The sequence below is a fragment of the Podarcis filfolensis genome (genome assembly GCF_964270895.1).
Source record: "Podarcis filfolensis genome assembly, chromosome: 5".
Classification (NCBI taxonomy): Eukaryota; Metazoa; Chordata; class Lepidosauria; order Squamata; family Lacertidae; genus Podarcis; species Podarcis filfolensis.
Genome location: NC_139608.1, coordinates 81,477,459 through 81,495,037, shown reverse-complemented (window position 1 = coordinate 81,495,037; position 17,579 = coordinate 81,477,459). Strand labels below are relative to the sequence as shown.

The 17,579-nt window shown below is 43.4% G+C and overlaps 1 protein-coding gene across 4 annotated transcripts in view; it reads right to left on the bottom strand.

The window, feature by feature from the left end:
* POLR3A (RNA polymerase III subunit A) overlaps positions 1-17,579 on the bottom strand; it is a 52,189-nt gene that overhangs the window by 20,164 nt on the left and 14,446 nt on the right. For 2 of the 4 annotated variants that reach the window (XM_083614558.1, XM_083614560.1), the window contains exons 13-22: positions 17,407-17,534; positions 16,375-16,513; positions 13,383-13,547; positions 11,984-12,156; positions 11,251-11,362; positions 10,151-10,269; positions 7,694-7,831; positions 6,456-6,626; positions 5,349-5,462; positions 4,883-4,918 (exon numbers count right to left, since the gene is read on the bottom strand). In XM_083614558.1, the coding sequence (XP_083470684.1) occupies positions 4,883-4,918; positions 5,349-5,462; positions 6,456-6,626; positions 7,694-7,831; positions 10,151-10,269; positions 11,251-11,362; positions 11,984-12,156; positions 13,383-13,547; positions 16,375-16,513; positions 17,407-17,534 (1,295 nt within the window). The remainder of the gene's footprint in view (positions 1-4,882; positions 4,919-5,348; positions 5,463-6,455; positions 6,627-7,693; positions 7,832-10,150; positions 10,270-11,250; positions 11,363-11,983; positions 12,157-13,382; positions 13,548-16,374; positions 16,514-17,406; positions 17,535-17,579) is intronic. The other 2 variants (XM_083614559.1, XM_083614561.1) reach the window with 1 other exon arrangement.

The window sequence follows — 17,579 nt, the reverse complement described above, 5'->3', positions numbered from 1 at the left end:
GCGGGGAAAGGAGGAGGAGGAGATTCTGGAATATTTCTCTTATGCCAAGATTTCTCTAACATACAGAGACCTGGGAACCTGTATTAACAGAATGCAAAAAGCAGATGCACAAAATTCAGTGGGACTGGCGGAGGGGGGGGGACACCAGAAAGGAGCAAGAGATAAGAAGGTGTGTTTGGAGGAGCTTCTCTAACCTGACTGAACCCCAAGATCATCCTTTGAGGCTCTTCTCTCTTTGCCACCTACATAAAGGGTCCAAAGAACAGGCTTTTTCTGTAGTAGCTCCCAGTCTATTGCATGCTCTCCCCAGGGAGACCTGCTTAGTGCCAACTTTGTTGCTATTTTCGCTGCCAGGTAACATTTCTGTTTTCCTGGGCATGTGGGTTGCACCAATGACTAGATATTTTGCTCTAATTATGTTGTTACCATGTTTATAGGCAGTAATCAACGTATGTGTCCTGTCAGCACAAGGATTTCAGATTGCACAAAGGGACTTTCCCCACACGTTTCCCTCCACCCCACAACCTTGCACCCTCCCCAAATCCGCTCCAGAGAGCCAAGGGAATCCCAGAACAAGCTGGGGGAAGAGAGTGTGGACGTTTTGTTGTACAAGCAGAAATCCTTGAGCTGATGGAATGTTCACGTAGTCTTGCTTTGGATACAACTGTGTGTATTTTCCACCGCATCCCTGTATTTTACTCCTTTAAAATACTTCAGGATCGTCCACTGTGGGAAGTAATGCATGAATTTAATAAACTAACTACGAGAACTCAGGAACATCCTGATTTGGGCCAGGCAATATTCATTTGGCTGCTAGCTTAAGATACAATTGAAAGGGGAAGGGGGGGAAATCATGGATTTTAAGGGCATCAGTGGCTTCTAGCAAGACTGTCTATATGCAGCCTCCAAATTCAGAGGTGGTATGTCAGTGAATAAGTGCTGGTGAGGGGTAACAGGATTGGCTTGTTGCCTTCATGCTCTGCTTGGGGGCTTCCTGGAGGCAGTGGATTAAATCACAGTGGGAAGCAGGACACAGGACAACATGGACCTCCAGTCTGAAGCTCTGATGCTTTTTCAGCCAACTTGGGTTATGAAATGGTGCCTTTTTTTTTTTTTAAGGGCCAGTTCTCTCTCAGCTTCTCATTACATTAATGATCCCTGCTAATATCCAGCACTGGTTAGTGTTACAAAATGGACATTAAAACATGTACTCCATCATTTATATACTCCCCCACTCCGCCATTAAGTGTACAAAGCACTTTGCATGCATTTTCAATCTAACCACCATCCTGTTATAAGGTTAACTACCCCAGAAAGTCTTCTGTCAACAGGATACTAGATGATCGTCTTTGAAAAGGCACTACCAAAGCCAGTGAAAGTCACAGTGAAATGTGTTCTTTTGCACTGAGTTATTTTCTGAGCTAACAGACAAGTAACAGTGCAACAGAGCAAGATCCGAAGAGGGTCAAAATACATTTCAGCAGTTAGGCTGCAATCCAGAGGGCTGTGAAAAGGAGTTTACAGTGTCTGCTATGCCAAAGTAATACTCAAGTTCAAGGGAGCATGTGCATATTGTGCTTTGCGTGTAATGGCAGTGGCAACCCCAGGCACTTGTAGAAACCAAGTTTCGGAGTTCTTGCAAAAGACAGACATTCCACGAAGAAGAAAAAAGCAAGCTTTCCCTGGCTCATTATTGTTTCAATATACCTTGTCAACAACCAGAAATGTTTCCCATAGGACAAAACGCTGATCTCTGCTACAATGGAGAATGTCCTCAGATTTCAATGTCAGACCCATAAGTTCACTCAATTACATATTCAAAAAGTAGAGGAGCAAGTATAACTCCTGCGTCTACTGTAGTTTCAGAAAATGTACTTTAAAGTTAGCCTAGCAACAGCGGAGACTTAGAAATGCCCCCCATTGACTGACACGATAAGGCCATCACCACTTGGTTCCCTCAGCAATTGCTGAGAATAGTTTGCAGCTATTCTATTGGGGTTTCACTCTCTCGTCTGCTTTTTTTTTTTTTTTTGGTACCTCTGCTATCACCTGTTGTGAAGAAACCACATTTTTGATGAGGTACAGTCTAAATGCAAGAATACTGTGATAATAGGGACACACACAAAGTAAGAAAACTGTAAATGCGCGAAGAGGGGAAAAACACCAGCCATTTACTCTTGGCTAGAGCCAGAAAGGTAAACATTATATGCGAGTTCAGCTGACAGTCTGCCAAGTGGTAGTTAGAACTGTCAGTGTTGCTAAGGGGAGGTAACTATGTAAAATGTGAGGTTTCAATTAATCAGTGCACCTCAACCTTTATGCATCAGGCAAGAGCATCCAAAATAAGTCTGTTTATGATTGGTCCCTTTGTGAAAATTCCTTCCCAACAACGGTCCACAGTTATAGGCCAATGAGCATTCAGAATTTCAGTGCAAATACACGGGTTGGAGAGTTCTAGCTGGCGTGGAATGTGGAAGCAGATTCAGCACTTGGGGGGGGGAACCTGTTGCATTTTGCCGTTGGCAAAACGGGATGGTGGTGTCCCACTGCCAAAGCGCCCCTCACCTGGCTTGTGTGGTGGCACCTGTGAAGCAGCGATGGGTTGCAGTGAGATCTCACGGAGCACATGAGATCTCCTGAGATTTTGGCAATGTTTTGCCAGAAGCCGCTCCTCCACTGGTGGCTGAGGGGGGACCACCTCTTGGGATTCTGATGCCCAAGGCAGCTGGTTCAGCCTGCCTCATGGGCGGGCCGGCCCTGTCACACTCTTTGGGGGGTTCAGTTGCGGAAGCTGAGTCAAGAAGTGACTCTGAAGGAGGAAGAGGAAGCCTGGAGAGAGAGCCTGAAAGCAATAGCAGCAACATTTGGGGAGGAGGAAGAGTGAGAAGCTCATGCGAGAGCTGAAATCACTGAAGGCAGAAGCTAAGGAGGTCCAAAAGAGAGAAGAAACCTCCAGCAGCAGCCTTCAGGAGGGCTCAAGCCAGCAGGTGGCAAATTCCTGACCAGAGAGAAGACTTCCAGTGAAGTTCTCTGAATAAACTTGTGAGTTAACTGAGGTGGAGATAAGCAGGTAATTGGTTAATGGTTTCATGTAAGGATTAGAACAAGTTCATGGGAATCTTCTTAAAGCAACACTAACACTGTTACAGTTAATGTACTATTTTCTCCAATCGGTAGGGATATCTGTCTACCAATAAGCAAATCCATTATATTATGTTGTAAATAAGCATTAATGAATTCTTTTTAATTCGCAAACATGAAATTCTTGAGCTGCCTGTCCCATACATATACCCAACAACAGTGTGCGAGGGATTTTTTAAAAAATTGAGTAAGGTATTGGGTGGAAACAATGGTGGAAACAAAACTCTAAATGAAAAGAACAGGCTCCCTTAATATAAGGTATAGGTGGTGAGGATTCATTAAGGAACCTTACAAGTACAGACTATTCGAATAATTTTAAAAGTAAAACAACATGAATAGAACATTATATACAGCAGAGGCATTGAAGGAACAGACTGGATTGCTGCAACACATTCTATGTGTGGCTTCACTTGCGCTTGACCCAGGAGCTAGTGCAGAATGCTGCAGTACGATTCCTGACACGAATGAGGACTTGTCAACGTAGAACATCTGTGCTGGTTGCTGATTCACTACCGGGCAGAGTTCAAGGTGTTACTATTAGCATATAAAGCGCTTAACCACTTGGGAACAGTTTATCTCCAAGACTGAGATCAAGCAGGCACTGTGCTCTTTTTGGTGCCTGCCAAAAACATTCTTTGTAAGACAAGCCTACCCAGTTACTTAAGAGTTTTGTTTTAGTCTATTGTTGCTTAACTTTTTGTCTGTTTTGTGAACTTTTACTGTGGTAATGTCATTGTTTTATCTTCTTAGTAAACTGTTTCGAGGTTTTTCCTACAATCAAGCAGTGTATGAGCTTTATGAAATGAATAGTAAACCTCCAAAACATGTGTTTGTGATGTTCTGTTCTGCTATTGTTATTTATCGTTTGTAGGCTGCTTTGCGATTCACTTGAATTAAAAGCGGCATAGAAATATGAATCAAATAGACTCAAACAGCTGATGGATCAATATTGACAGGGAAGTAGCCTCATCAGTCAGGCTCCCAAATCCTGTCAGGACCTTGAGGTAAGCAAACTGAAGTCTTTTAGACTGGGGCTCTGTTTCTCCAGCTGCACTTCAGTGAACCTCTCCTGCTTTTCCTGATTACAGTGGAACCTCGGGTTACGTAGTGTCCTCCTTACGAATGCTTTGGGTAATGAACTCCGCTATCCCGGAAGTAAATACCCCTAGTTGCGAACTTTGCCCTGGGATGCGAGTGGAAGTTGCACGCCAGTGGCATGGCAGCAGCGGGAGGCCTCATTAGCGAAAGCGTGCCTCATGATAAGAACGGTTTCGGCTTAAGAACGGACCTCTGGAACGAATTAAGTTCATAACCGGAGGTACCACTGTATTCTGAAGTTACTTCTTGTAGTCCACAAAAACTTTTCTTGACACAGCAGGACTTTTGAGGGTGAGATGGGAGTCCCCGGGACTCTGGAAGGTGGCTTGGGTGGTGCAGAGCGGAACAGCATTCAGGGAGAGGGATTACTAGATCTGAATGAAAGGAGGAAAGTTCATGGAAGGTGTGTGTCCAGTGCCTTATTGATCCTCGTGTTGCAGGGAGAATCCCAAAGGTTGGGGAACTGAGGAGTTGGCAGTGGAACCAAAGGGCTGTCCAAGAACGGTGGCAAGAGGGAGGTGGTGGATGGAAGTTCCAGCACCAATGAACATATGAACTGGGGGTTAGTAGTACAAAACAGTTGCAATTCCAGAAGCGTCGCCACTATAAAGTTCTATATAGTGCACACACATGCTACAATTACCTCATTGTACACTGCATAACCTGTTTCAGTAAACGCCTTCAAGAAAGAACAGGAAAAAAACAAAGTAATAGGTATTTTGCTGTTATTGAAATAAACTAGTCATATGATAGCACACGTTAATGTACTTTCTGAACCAAATCCCTGCTACTGCAAACCAATAATTATGCCAGTCACGGAAAATCAAAGCAACAGAGCCCTGGCTCATATTTACAAGAAAGTGCTGCCTTTAAAAGTGAATATTTAGGCACCTCATCAGTTCCTAACTGGCAAATAAAAACAATTCCTCAGAAGGCAGAGCACAAACACCTGCATTTCAACCCAAAATCTGTCTATTTAACAACTGAGGTGGTGCTACCGAAGCAGAAAACATGTAAGATTACTGAATCGTGCTGCTTTGTGTTCTGGGGAGAGCAGTTTGTAAAGGACTAATGATCGTGTGAAAAAGAAAACGACGCAAAGACCTCACCTGTAGGAAGCTGTCCTGGCAGCAAAGGAATTCGTTCTTCTTCATGATGGATTCAGCAGTTAACACCAATTCATTTTTACTAAGTGCAGGCTCACTTCGGCTTGGATACACTGCCTTAAACAACAAAGTAGTACACAGACACATTACAAGGGCCTTTTCAATTTAATTCCTTCAGACAATTTAATATGCTTTCAAACTGGATGTGCCCAACTCCCCTCCCGCTTTTTAATCAAATCCTATCATTTACGGCAAAAACCCCAATTCTTACAAAGATCTCCAGTCTCCATTAGAATCATATAATTGTACAGCAGGAAGGGACCCTGAGGATCAAACCCCGCCCCCGAAATGCATAAATATGCAGCCATCCTACACAGGGAATCGAACCCGCAACATTGGCGTCAGTAGCCCCACACTCTAACCAACTGAGTCATCCAATCTCAAAGACAGATGGAAGAAAACAGATACAAGATTAAGAATTCTGTAGCATATTTAATTGGTGGATGCTGAAACGAGGACTGGAAGGTCCATTCACTAAAATCCAACAGGAAGATTTCCTTCAAGCTTTGTAGTGAAGGAATAACCTTGGCTGTTCCAGTGGAGTAGGGATGACATGTCTAGGTCTTATCTTACGTCCTGACCACACTCTGACGCACAGACCTACTCCGGGAACAGCGCCAGAGTGTGTTCTTGGAGTTGGTGACCTCTTGCTCCAAGATAAGAGTGTAGGAAGGAAAACCCTTTTATGGTCAGGAGTACAGGAAGGAAATCCCTTTTATGGTTAAGAGTGCCGGAGCAGAAACATCTGTGATGTCAACCCGCGCATACAAGCTGACGTGGCTGGATTCCAGGGGAAGGGGGAGAGGGTGCCTGGAGGATATATATACTGCATGAAATTTCTCATTTCTTTGGACTTGCTGCGGACTGACCATGTAAGTGCCTTTCTGCTGCTCCGGATAGCAGAAATAAAGAACTCTTTCTCTGAACCAACCCTCGGTGTCATTTGACTTCCTTCCTCCCGTCCGGGAGCAACGCAGAGCCCACCAATCGGTAAAGTCTAATAAGGCTACAGTAGTATGTTGACATTTATTGATACCGTTTTAAACTTACTCTGATGTTGTCCAGGACACGCTTGAACTCCAGAGGTTCATCTTTTCCCTCCATAGCTGCAGGATCTAAGCCATCTCCGCCATAAATGAACTGTATGATGTCACCGGTAGAACTCCTGACAGTCAGGTCATACTGTGAGCACAGATCTTCAAGCGATTTTACCAGCCGTCTCTGGGAAGCAAGGGAAGACAACTCCTTCAGGACCAATCTAGTAATGCAGTTTACAAAACTTCTAAAATGTGGGTGGGGTGGCCAATTCGCACTGCCAAACGCAGGATGAGCAACTGTGCTGCATTTTGAGAGTCATTACAGGTCTGGAAATATAACCCGTGGTGTAATAAATAGGAACCATTGCAGTCCAGTACACTGAAAGTCCCCCTCCATTTGAATCTTTTAAGGGAACATTTCAAACACTTCATATTGCATTAAAGGCATTCAAGGTACAATTCTTGAGGTCTTACTGCCTGGTTTGGCTTGGATAAATCTCATTAAATGTTCTTGATCAAAGTCTCAATTTTTAAAAAGATTATTTGAAAAAAATGCACCCCATCCCATATTTCTAAGCATTGAAGCCTGTAGAAGGGATGAAGGCAAGACCTAATCATCTTTTAAAGTATCATGGTGTGTGTTTTTTTTTTGGGGGGGGGGGATAATCTGGAGTTTTGAGCTCCTTTGCTACGTAGAATTCAGCTGATGAGACAAAAATCCTCTCATATGAAACAGCCTCACACAGGTTTCCAAATGACAACTTAGCTGGTTAGCTGCAAATAGAAAGAATTGACTCCAAGCAACCAGACAGAAAAAAATGGATAAAATGACAGGTGTCTGGTCTTTTTCTTTCTAGTCATGAATACGTTACATGTGTATTAACACTGGTGAATATAGGCAGCTTGCAATAAATGTTTGCTGTTTTTGCAAGGCTGCCCCTCATGGTAAAAAGACAAATCAGACATAAAGGGAAGACCCACAAAATTTCCTACAATCACAATATACGTCTACAGATATAGGAATCTTTCTATAGATGTAGTATAGACATTTCTAGAGATACAGGATTCCTTCTTCATCATCAGAATTGAACCTTGAGGAAGAATGAGGCCACAAACTGGGAGAGGAATGCTAGTTATTTTCTTAACTTAGATAAGGAAAACGAACCTTTACATGTAACGGATAGAAGTTGCTCATGAGTGTTCCGCTACACTAACAGGGTCTCCTCCCACAGCAAAGTATCCACAAGTTACCTGCATGTATCCCGTTTCAGCTGTTTTTACAGCAGTATCAACCAGGCCTTCTCGACCAGCCATGGTGTGGAAGAAAAACTCCGTGGGCGTCAAGCCAGAATAGAAGCTGTTGGCAACAAAACCTTTCGCTGCTGGAAGCTGCAAGAGGGGAGAAAAAGACCTGAAATGTGCTGCAGTAGAAAATGCACTCAGAGTCAATGAGGTGCAGTAGCCAATAATGTCAAAGCAGGACCAGGGAGACCCCAGATGCACATTATGAAGCATCCTGGGTGATGTTGGGCCAGTCACTGTCTCTTAATCCAACCTACCTCTCAGGGTTGCTGCGAGAATAAAGCAAGAGCTGGACAACGTACATGCCACCTTTAGCTCCTTGTTAATTATATAGAAATTATAATAAACAAACATGCAAACCATGAGAACACTGACTTCAGACTTCATATACCGTATTTTTCCATGTATAAGGCAACCCCTATTTTTTGGGAGATGCAGGCTTCTGCCAACCTGGCACGTCGAAAGCATACCAGTGCAAGTAGATAAATAGGTGCTGCTGCAGCAGGGAAGGTAAACAGTGTTTCCGTGCACTCTGGTTTCCATCATGGTGTTCTGCTGCGCCAGAAGCGGTTTAGTCATGCTGGCCACATGACCCGGAATAACAGCAACAACACAACAATTTATTATTTTTACCCCGCCCTTCTTGCTGGGTTTCCCCAGCCACTCTGGGCGGCTTCCAATTGAACACTAAACTACAATAACCTATTAAACATTAAAAGCTTCCCTAAACAGGGCTGCCTTCAGATGTCTTCTGAAAGTTTGGTAGTTATTTTTCTCTTTGACATCTGGTGGGAGGGCGTTCCATAGGGCAGGTGCCACTATTGAGAAGGCCCTCTGCCTGGTTCCCTGTAACTTGGCTTCTCGTAGTGAGGGAACTGCCAGAAGGCCCTCAGTGCTGGACCTCAGTGTCCGGGCAGAATGATGGGGGTGGAGACGCTCCTTCAGATATACTGGACCGAGGCTGTTTAGGGCTTTAAAGGTCAGCACCAACACTTTGAATTGTGCTCGGAAACGTACTGGAAGCCAGTGTAGGTCTTTCAAGACCGGTGTTATATGGTCTCGGCGGCGTTTCCCGGAAAGCTGTCTGTGGACAAACGCCTGGCTCCCTTGGCCTGAAGCGAGTTGAGCGCCACAACCCCGTAGTCGCCTTTGACTGGACTAAACCGTCCTTTTTACCTTTTACCCTTTTTACCCTTTTACCTTATTTTTTTTAATCCAAAATTTAAAAATCGGGCCAGAGCCAGAACTACCCGCACCAGAGCCCAAACCCCTGTGCATTCACCATCTGTGTATAAGACAACCTCCAATTTTTGACTAATGTTTTTAAGCAAAAAAAAAAACAACCATCTTATACATGGAAAAATACAGTATTACAGGTACAATAATAATAGCTATTATCTTTACAGCTATTATCTGTACCTCTTCAAGAAGTGCTGCATGAACAAATGAAATTATCAGCTCTAGAAAATGTGAGAACTCATCTCCTAGGAGTGCAAGCGAGGTCAAGAAAGGATGGAGGGGTGGCCCTTTTGCACACAGTAAAATATCCTATAGTAAAAGCTCCACTCTTACCAAAATATTTCCTACAGGTTAACAGTTGTTCACAGAATTGCTTTCCATAGAAACGATCCAGCATGATTGCTGAACTTCTTGGAATTCCTTCGCCACAGGCCGATTCCCAACATTTACGTCCTGTATTTACTCCTTACACCAAGGGTGAAGAACTGATGGCCCTCCATCGAGATATTGCTCGATTCCAGCTCTCATCGGTCCAAGCCAGCATGGCCAAGAGTGAAGGATGAATGGAGTCCAGAATAACTGGCAGTACCTCCACCCCAACTTCCTTGCTTTTAGTTTGCCAATTCCTGGTTGGCTCTAGAGGATTCCAATTCCAATACAAGAAGCCACAGGCCTCTCTGCTTCCCGGGGAGTGGGAAAGAGAACTAGCTATAATAGGCAACACAGAGGAGGAGAATGCTCTAAATTTGATGCCTGCCAACTTGCGGCTGGGGAGAAGGAAGAGGAGTGAGAGGGAGAAGAGACCAAGATCTGGGCAAGTTGCCCACTGGAACTGTTACATCCTTATGGAGTTAAACTCCAGTGGTCTAAAGCAAACGACCCAGCTTGTTCAATTGAATTAAGAGCAAATTATTTCACATTATCGTGTCTTGGTCCTTGTAGCAACCCTATGGGGTAGGTCATTTGTATTAACCTCAAAGCGCAAGGAGGAGGGAGGGAGGAGCAGAGAGGGAGGTTTTCTCAAGGCCAACTAGTCTGTAAGTTCACAGCAGTCAATATTTGAACCGCTCAGACATTACATCGCACCAGAAATTCCGTCTTCATTTAGTATTCAAACCCACACCTCCCCATTTCATAAGGTCGTTTAGGTCCCGCAATGCTATTCACCTTGGAATGCTTCTTAAAATGAGGCAAGGATCGGTTCTCAAAGCCGTCAGGCACGCGTGAGCCACTGATAGCCTGCTGTCCTACGCAAGCAATCATCTGGGAGATGTTAATGAAGGAGCCTAAAAAGACAACGCCACAAAGAAAGAGGTAGGTCACATCTTGCCTCATGTTCCAAAGCAGCATACTGTGATGGAGGTCTGCCCCACTCTACTTTATTTGTATGTGCAAATTTGCTTTTTTAAAAAATAAAGTTTTATTAAAACTTTTCACATTACAACAAAAAAGACAAACTAATCTAAACCAAAACTAGTAAAAGAAATAAAAGAGAAAAGAGAATGTGCGTGCACATTTTCAAAATCTGGAGCAGATTATGAGGGTGTGCAGGAGAGAGCGCAAAATTTCTGTGGCACAATTGAAGTGGCAGCACTGGATACAACCCACTGTAGAAGTGCTGGTACTCGACATGACAGTTCAACCAGAGCTGGAGAACCAGTGTGCAATGTTGAACGGGCAAAAAAAAAAAAAAGCAGACAAAATCCCCACTCATACATGACAGTCCAATGAATTAAGAACAGTCTATCTAGAGTTGCACAGAGAGCAAACTGACCTATACACAACTGAAGGCAAAATTAAGATGCAGCTGCTTGGTCTTTAAGCAACCGTGCTATGTAGGAGGTATAGAAATGACGTGGGAAAGTATCCGATTTAAAATGTGGTGCTGCCATGTAAAAACCAGAAGCAAAACTTACCTGTGCAGTGTTTCATGCTGCTAGCATGCCATTTAAGCCAGCCTCCACAATGCATAACATTGGCATGCCAGTACGATCTTTGCCCATGCCACTGATCTTTGGTTGCTAACTGTGCACCAACAGGCAGTGCAACTCAGATTCAAATAGATGCTGGTCATATGGGCTGTCTCAGGTTCAAAGACTATCTGCATGCACTTGGAATTACATCTAAACCTGTGCTTCCTGTTCTAGAGCGAAGTGTTGTCTGAACCGCAACCATAACCTTTTGCTGCCTTCTTTATTTATTGGCAACAGAAAAAGAAGAACAAGTGGGCAGCAGCCATTTGTTTTCTAAAGTCCTCACAAGCTTACCTTTTGAACCACAAAGAGCCATGACGAGGGGGCTGTTACTCTTGTCTAGTTCTCGAAGGCAGGCACTGCCAGCATGGTCTCTGATCACAGACAGCTCTTTCAGAATCAGCGCCTGGGAGGAGACTTACAATTAATAAGCTGACCATTTCAAGAATTCACCTGAAGAGATTGTTGCATCTTAGCAAATTCTAACGACCAAGAAAAAGCAGAGTGTCCCAAAGGAAAGGTCTGTAGGCTGATCATTGCAACAACAGAGGCACGACCAAGAATTTTGTCAAATTGACAAACATGCTGGCTTTCTGTGGGGGTTTGTCCCAGCCTGGCCCCTTTGGTGCTTCAGAAGACCCAGAATTCAGGGAGGCCAGAAACTGCCTCTTTCTTTTTCCTGCACTTATTGCTGTTGGGAGGTGCCTGTTTCCTGGGTAGGGGAAACCCTATATTCAACCATCAGGAGATAGGAGGGTTCACCTATGGTGAAGCAAGAAGTGGCAATCTTTCCCTGGGGACAACCTTGGGAAGATTAAGATTCTGATTCAGCAAATTGATTTACTGTGATTTGGCCCCTTCACATTTTGGGACTGTCTGGCCAAATTACGGCAAATCAACTTGCTGAATCAGAATCTTAATAGTTATGCTTCACCCTTGAGAGGGTAAATAAGCAAACAGCACACAACATGACTTCTGATTCATTGCTAAGAATGAGTAATGCTCTATCAGATGGTATACAACTCACCTCTAATGTCTCTTCTGCTGTACAGCCAGGTTGCTGCTGCAGTTTGCCAGTCTTCAAAGCATCAATATATTCATCACATTTCTTGTACCCAGCATTCAGAAGTTCATACTTTGCCTTCAGCAGCCCCTGTCCTGGAGTCACATCGCCAATTCCAATTGAAAATCCTCGATTAGCTAAGTGTTTGGAAACAACAGCCAAATGTACACATCAGCTCACTGAGTGCCACACGGAGAATTTTATCCGAGGTTACTTTTGTACTCAGGGTTTAACTTCTTATCCATGCAAGATATGTTTAGATTTTCCTAAAACTAGCAGAACTAGCTTTAAAAGTGTAGCATTTTTAGTAAATGGTCTTGCTGGCTTGTGGTACATTTTGACATTGTGTCTCTTTGGGCCTTTCCAGAGAATAAATTGATAAGCATAGTTATGGCTTATGTGCTCATTGCACAGGACCCAGATAATTTTTGTTGTTGCTAGGCCAGTACTTTTCCTGCACTCAAATTTGATTATCTTGTCACTGGGGTGTGTGTGTGTGTGTGTGTGTGTGTGTGTGTGAGAGAGAGAGAGAGAGAGAGAGAGAGAGAGAGAGAGAGAGAGAGAGAATTCTTCCCTAAACAAGTGGCATCTATTGGAACGCGCCTGTGGCATCACTAGGGATGAACAACAACTACCTCCTTTCTACAATGCCTGTGCAGTTTACAGCTTTTTCCTGTAAGACCTATTGCAGTCGTTAAGAGTCGTCAACAGGCTCATCACAGCTATCTGCCAACCACCCATTCCCACCACCCTTCTGAGTAATACCCCTCCCCACCTTCTCACTATATAGAAGGATCTGGCAACTTCTGTTTCAGTGTATCTGAAGAAGTGTGCATGCACACGAAAGCTCATACCAAGAACTAACTTAGTTGGTCTTTAAGGTGCTACTGGAAGGAAATTTTTTTTTTTTGTTTTGACTATGGCAGACCAACACGGCTACCTATCTGTAACTGTGCAGTTTAATGACTCTTTTAAAAAAAGTTATCCAACCCTAAGCTCCACCATGCCATGGTCCCAGTGAATTCAGTGAAGAGGGAGACACAAATTCCAGACCTTAGTATTGACTCCAGTTTTGACTAGGAAGTGTCAGCTGTGGAGGCTCTTCTTAGAACTATTGTGGGATACCAGTTACAGTGTCAAAATTAGGGGTTCAATTCCTCATTCAGGCATAAAACTCAGAGGATATTTCAGTCAATATTTCTCAGCTAATTTTCCTCTCTGGGTTGTTGTGAGGATAGATAAACAGGGTGGGGAAGAACTGTGCACCACATTGCCCTGAGCTCTTTGGAAGGAGTGCAGGATAGAAACATAGTGCAATAAAAATGAATGAAATTACCAGAAAGCCACTTTTCAAGGTACTTACAGAGGTAGACAGGAGCAAGTCTGGCTAGCCGTGACATCGCATCAGCTGCCTCCACTTGTCCCCAATCTCTCAGCAAAATGTAGAAGATATTATTCTTGGATCCAGACCCTAAAGTTCCTTTGTCCATGCTGCCAGCCATCAACTCACTGTTGTGGATTGCAACGTCTGGAAAAAAACGTCAGAAGCTTGTCAACCTAAGCTTCCCGTTTTCAGCTTTTTCAGACTCACGACCACTTTTAGCCCCAACATGGCAACATTTCATCCCTTCTCTTAAAGAAACTCTTCTCAAAATAATGGTGGCAGGGCTACATATGCAACCCAGTGTACATTAGGGCATTACCCGGTTGTGGTTCCTGGTTTGCAAATGGGAAAAACAGTGCTTTAACACACCCAGAAACCTATACGGTAGATGCAGAAACGCTGAGAGCTCAAGTTGTAAGACGGGGAGGGTGGGTGGTAGAATCCAAGCATATTTCAGTCATTTCGTATTTTGTAACAGTTTAAGGCCACCAGGGCATATAAACAAACACAAATTCTCAACCACGAAGGTCATGGGACCTCTTACAATTAAAACTAGTTACAAGAATAAATACAGAGACTGAAACAAGGACAGAGACATAACTGAGCACAGTCAAACAAGAGCCTGGCTTTCTGTATGTGAGCTATAATTCTCAAACAAGGGGATTCCTTTTCTTACTCTGACATGTCAAGGTCTGCAAAGCTAAAGTTGGCTTTGCTAATTTAATAGACAAGACAAGCAGGACTGTCTCTTCATTCAACATGCACCTATAAGATAGATGTGCATTTTCGCCTGGGGTCTACAGCATCCTTCAAAGGACTTTCTGCTTCAGTCACAAACAATATTAAGCTGTGGGCGTCCACACCTTCCTTGGGAACATCTGCTTTTGGGCAGCAAGAAGACTTTGAAAGTGAGCCTCAGCAGTATTTTCTACAACAAAAGGCCAATCAAGTAAACTTTTCCTTGTAGAACATGCTGCAAGCATTTGCCCAAATCGAGTTAACCTAGTAAACACTGTTCTCATTCCAAAAATAATCTAGGAACTGTTAAACAGTTTGATTTCAACTAAAACAATGGTTTGAGGTTAAGTTAGTTTCAGAAATAAAAACAACCCTCCCCACAAAGTCAGATTGCTCAAGTTTTGCCCAATGTTCAGCTCCTATGAAAGGAACAATCAGCACTGCACTTGCCAAACAGTGATAATTTTCCTTAGAAATGACAGCTCTCAAGTAATTTCTTTCTAGCTGCAGATGCTGCAAGGCAGGCCAAAAGAGACTTGTACCACTTGAGGCCCATTCGTCCACCATGTATGGGAGCCACTTTGGTACAAACTATTCTCTTTTTTAACCAAAACGTCAGAGGCTTGTGAATGCTTGGAAACTGACGTGGTACAGAAAGGGTTCAATCCATTTTCCTCTATCAGCCAGCAAATTCCTTAAGTTGCGTTATGTACACAAAGTTACTTTCTTTGGTCTGCTGAAAACATCTCACCTGTCCCGAATAAAATAATAATTTTAAAAGGTCCTTGGAAGATATACTGTCACTTGCTACCTTAAAAGCACAATTCTTCTTTCTTTTTTCTTATCATATGTGGTTGTCTTGTGGTAAGGTTAAGGCTTACTGGGAAATGATATACAATGAAAGAAAAGGATGTTTAAAATAACATTTGTAAAAACAACAACCCAGAAGCTTTTCTCTTGGGAATTATGGAGACAGCACTACCCAAACTGTATAGAAATTTATTCATGTATGAGACTACAGTGGCAAGAATGTTACTTGCCCCAAAATGGAAAGAAGCAGAAGTCCCAGCAAAGGAAGAATGGATACAACAACTTATGGAATATGCAGAAATGGCAAAACTTACCGGAAGCATAAGAAATCAAGATAACAAACTTTTTATAAAAGAATGGAAATGGTTTATTGAATATTTACAGATAAATTGTAAACAGATAAAAACACTGGCAGGATTATTGTAATAACCTGCAGTTTCATAACAGTATATATTTAAAGAAGATGAATAAATGAGCAAGTTAAGTTAATTTGGATATGCAGGAGATATTAAATAAATTTAAGGAATCGCAGAAACAGGGAGAAGGAAGTCAAGTTTTGAAACGTCAAAATGATAGTAAAATCAGTGAAATGTATAAATCTGAAAAGTATTTTCGGTCACCTCCAGGCTTGACTACTGTAATTCACTCTATGCGGGGCTGCCCTTGAAGCTGTCCCAGAAACTCCGGTGGGTGCAGAATGCTGCAGCCAGGCTCCTCACATGGTCTCTGCCATGGGAGCATATTCACCCAGTGCTTTTCCAGCTGCACTGGCTCCCGGTGGAGTACAGGGTCAGATTTAAGGTGGTTTTGACCTTTAAAGCCCTTCACGGCCTGAGACCCTCGTACCTACGGGACCGCCTCTCCTGGTATGTCCCACGGAGGACCTTAAGGTCCATAAATAGCAACACCCTAGAGGTCCCGGGCCCTAAGGAAGTTAGATTAGCCTCAACCAGAGCCAGGGCCTTCTCAGCACTGGCTCCAGCCTGGTGGAACGCTCTGTCTCATGAGACCAGGGCCCTGCGGGATCTTATTTCTTTCCGCAGGGCCTGTAAGACAGAGTTGTTCCATCTGGCCTTTGGCTTAGAATCAGTTTGATTCCCTCCCCCTCTTTCTTTTTCCTTTCTCCTCCTGTGAAGAGGCTGCATCCTAATGTTTTATTGTTGTTATTTTAATCTTTTAAAATTGCATTTTAATCAACTTGTTTTTATTACTGGTTGTTAGCCGCCCTGAGCCCAGTCTTGGCTGGGGAGGGCGGGGTATAAATAAATAAATTATTATTATTATTATTATTATTATTATTATTAAAATTTGAAGAAGAAGAAGAAGAAGAAGAAAGCACAAATCTCCAATAAACCCAGTGGCCAGTAAGTATGTTAGAAGTTACACTTGCCAAGTCTCAGGCTTCCCCATTACTTCCACTTACAGGAATCGTTGCTGCACAAGTCTTCTCCCTTGCCACAATACTGCTTGCCCTTGGTTCGAAGGTTGGCTTTGACAGGACAACTGTCACTAGGCTTCAGAATGATACCGAAGACCTGCTTTCCTGTCCACAGGGTTACAGGCTGGAAGAGGACAAAGGATTATGAAGACAAGCAGAAGAGTTTCCACTAAAGTTATAGAACTAGAACATGCAACAACATTATACTTTAGGACTCCAAACCACTCTTCCACTTCTTTTCAACTATTCCAGCTCAAGGAGAAACATGTAGCTCAGCTGGTAGAGGATGAGACTCTTAATCGCAGGGTCGTGGGTTCGAACCCCACGTTGGGCAAAAGATTCCTGCCCTGCAGCGGGTTGGGATAGATGACCTTTGTGGTCCCTTTCCAGTTCTTCAATCCTATAATTCTAAGCAATGGGATGGTGCCACGGTTTCAATCTCCACCAATTAAATTGATTAAACCAATCAACTGAAGCTTTAATCACAGATTAAAACCTGCCCTTTGTTCAATCCATGAGGCAAAGGTCAAAAGATACAGCCACACAAATATGTCTGCTCCCTTCCACCAAATGGAAGAAGACCCGTCTCTTTGTAATCAGAATTTGCAACCAAGCACTGCAGAGATGGTTCATTTAATGGGGAAACCCTTATGGCTATCCTTTCACCAGTAAGAATTACACCGATAACTGAAGCAGCGTGTGCTCAGCTGAAGTCAACAGAAATTTTTATCTGGTTCTTCTGCAACAGCAATGGGAACATTCATTTTTGAAGCCCAACATGGTGTATTAACTGCAGTGTAACACATTTAGCGTCACAGGGGAGACAGATGTGTTCAGCTATTGTCCAGTTTGAGACTTTGCCACCCTCCAGAAAGGCCTCTTGCCCTTCCTCAGAGCTTGCCTTTTGATACACTGCACAACACCAGGGAGACCCGCTCCACGTCCAGGCAAAAGAACCTCACCAATTTATTACTGACTAAACTCAAGTGTGCACTCTTTCTCCAAGACGTTCCATACCTTGAGAATTGCTGGCGGCGGGAGGCGAACTTTTATTTTCTCATCCTTGCCAACCAGAATAGAAGCGATAATCTGACAAGCTTTAGCTCGATCAAAGAAAGTGTCCTTGAGGGTGAGGAGGTAAGCCCCTAAAATGGGAAATACAGAACACAACGCAAACACTTCCGTATAAG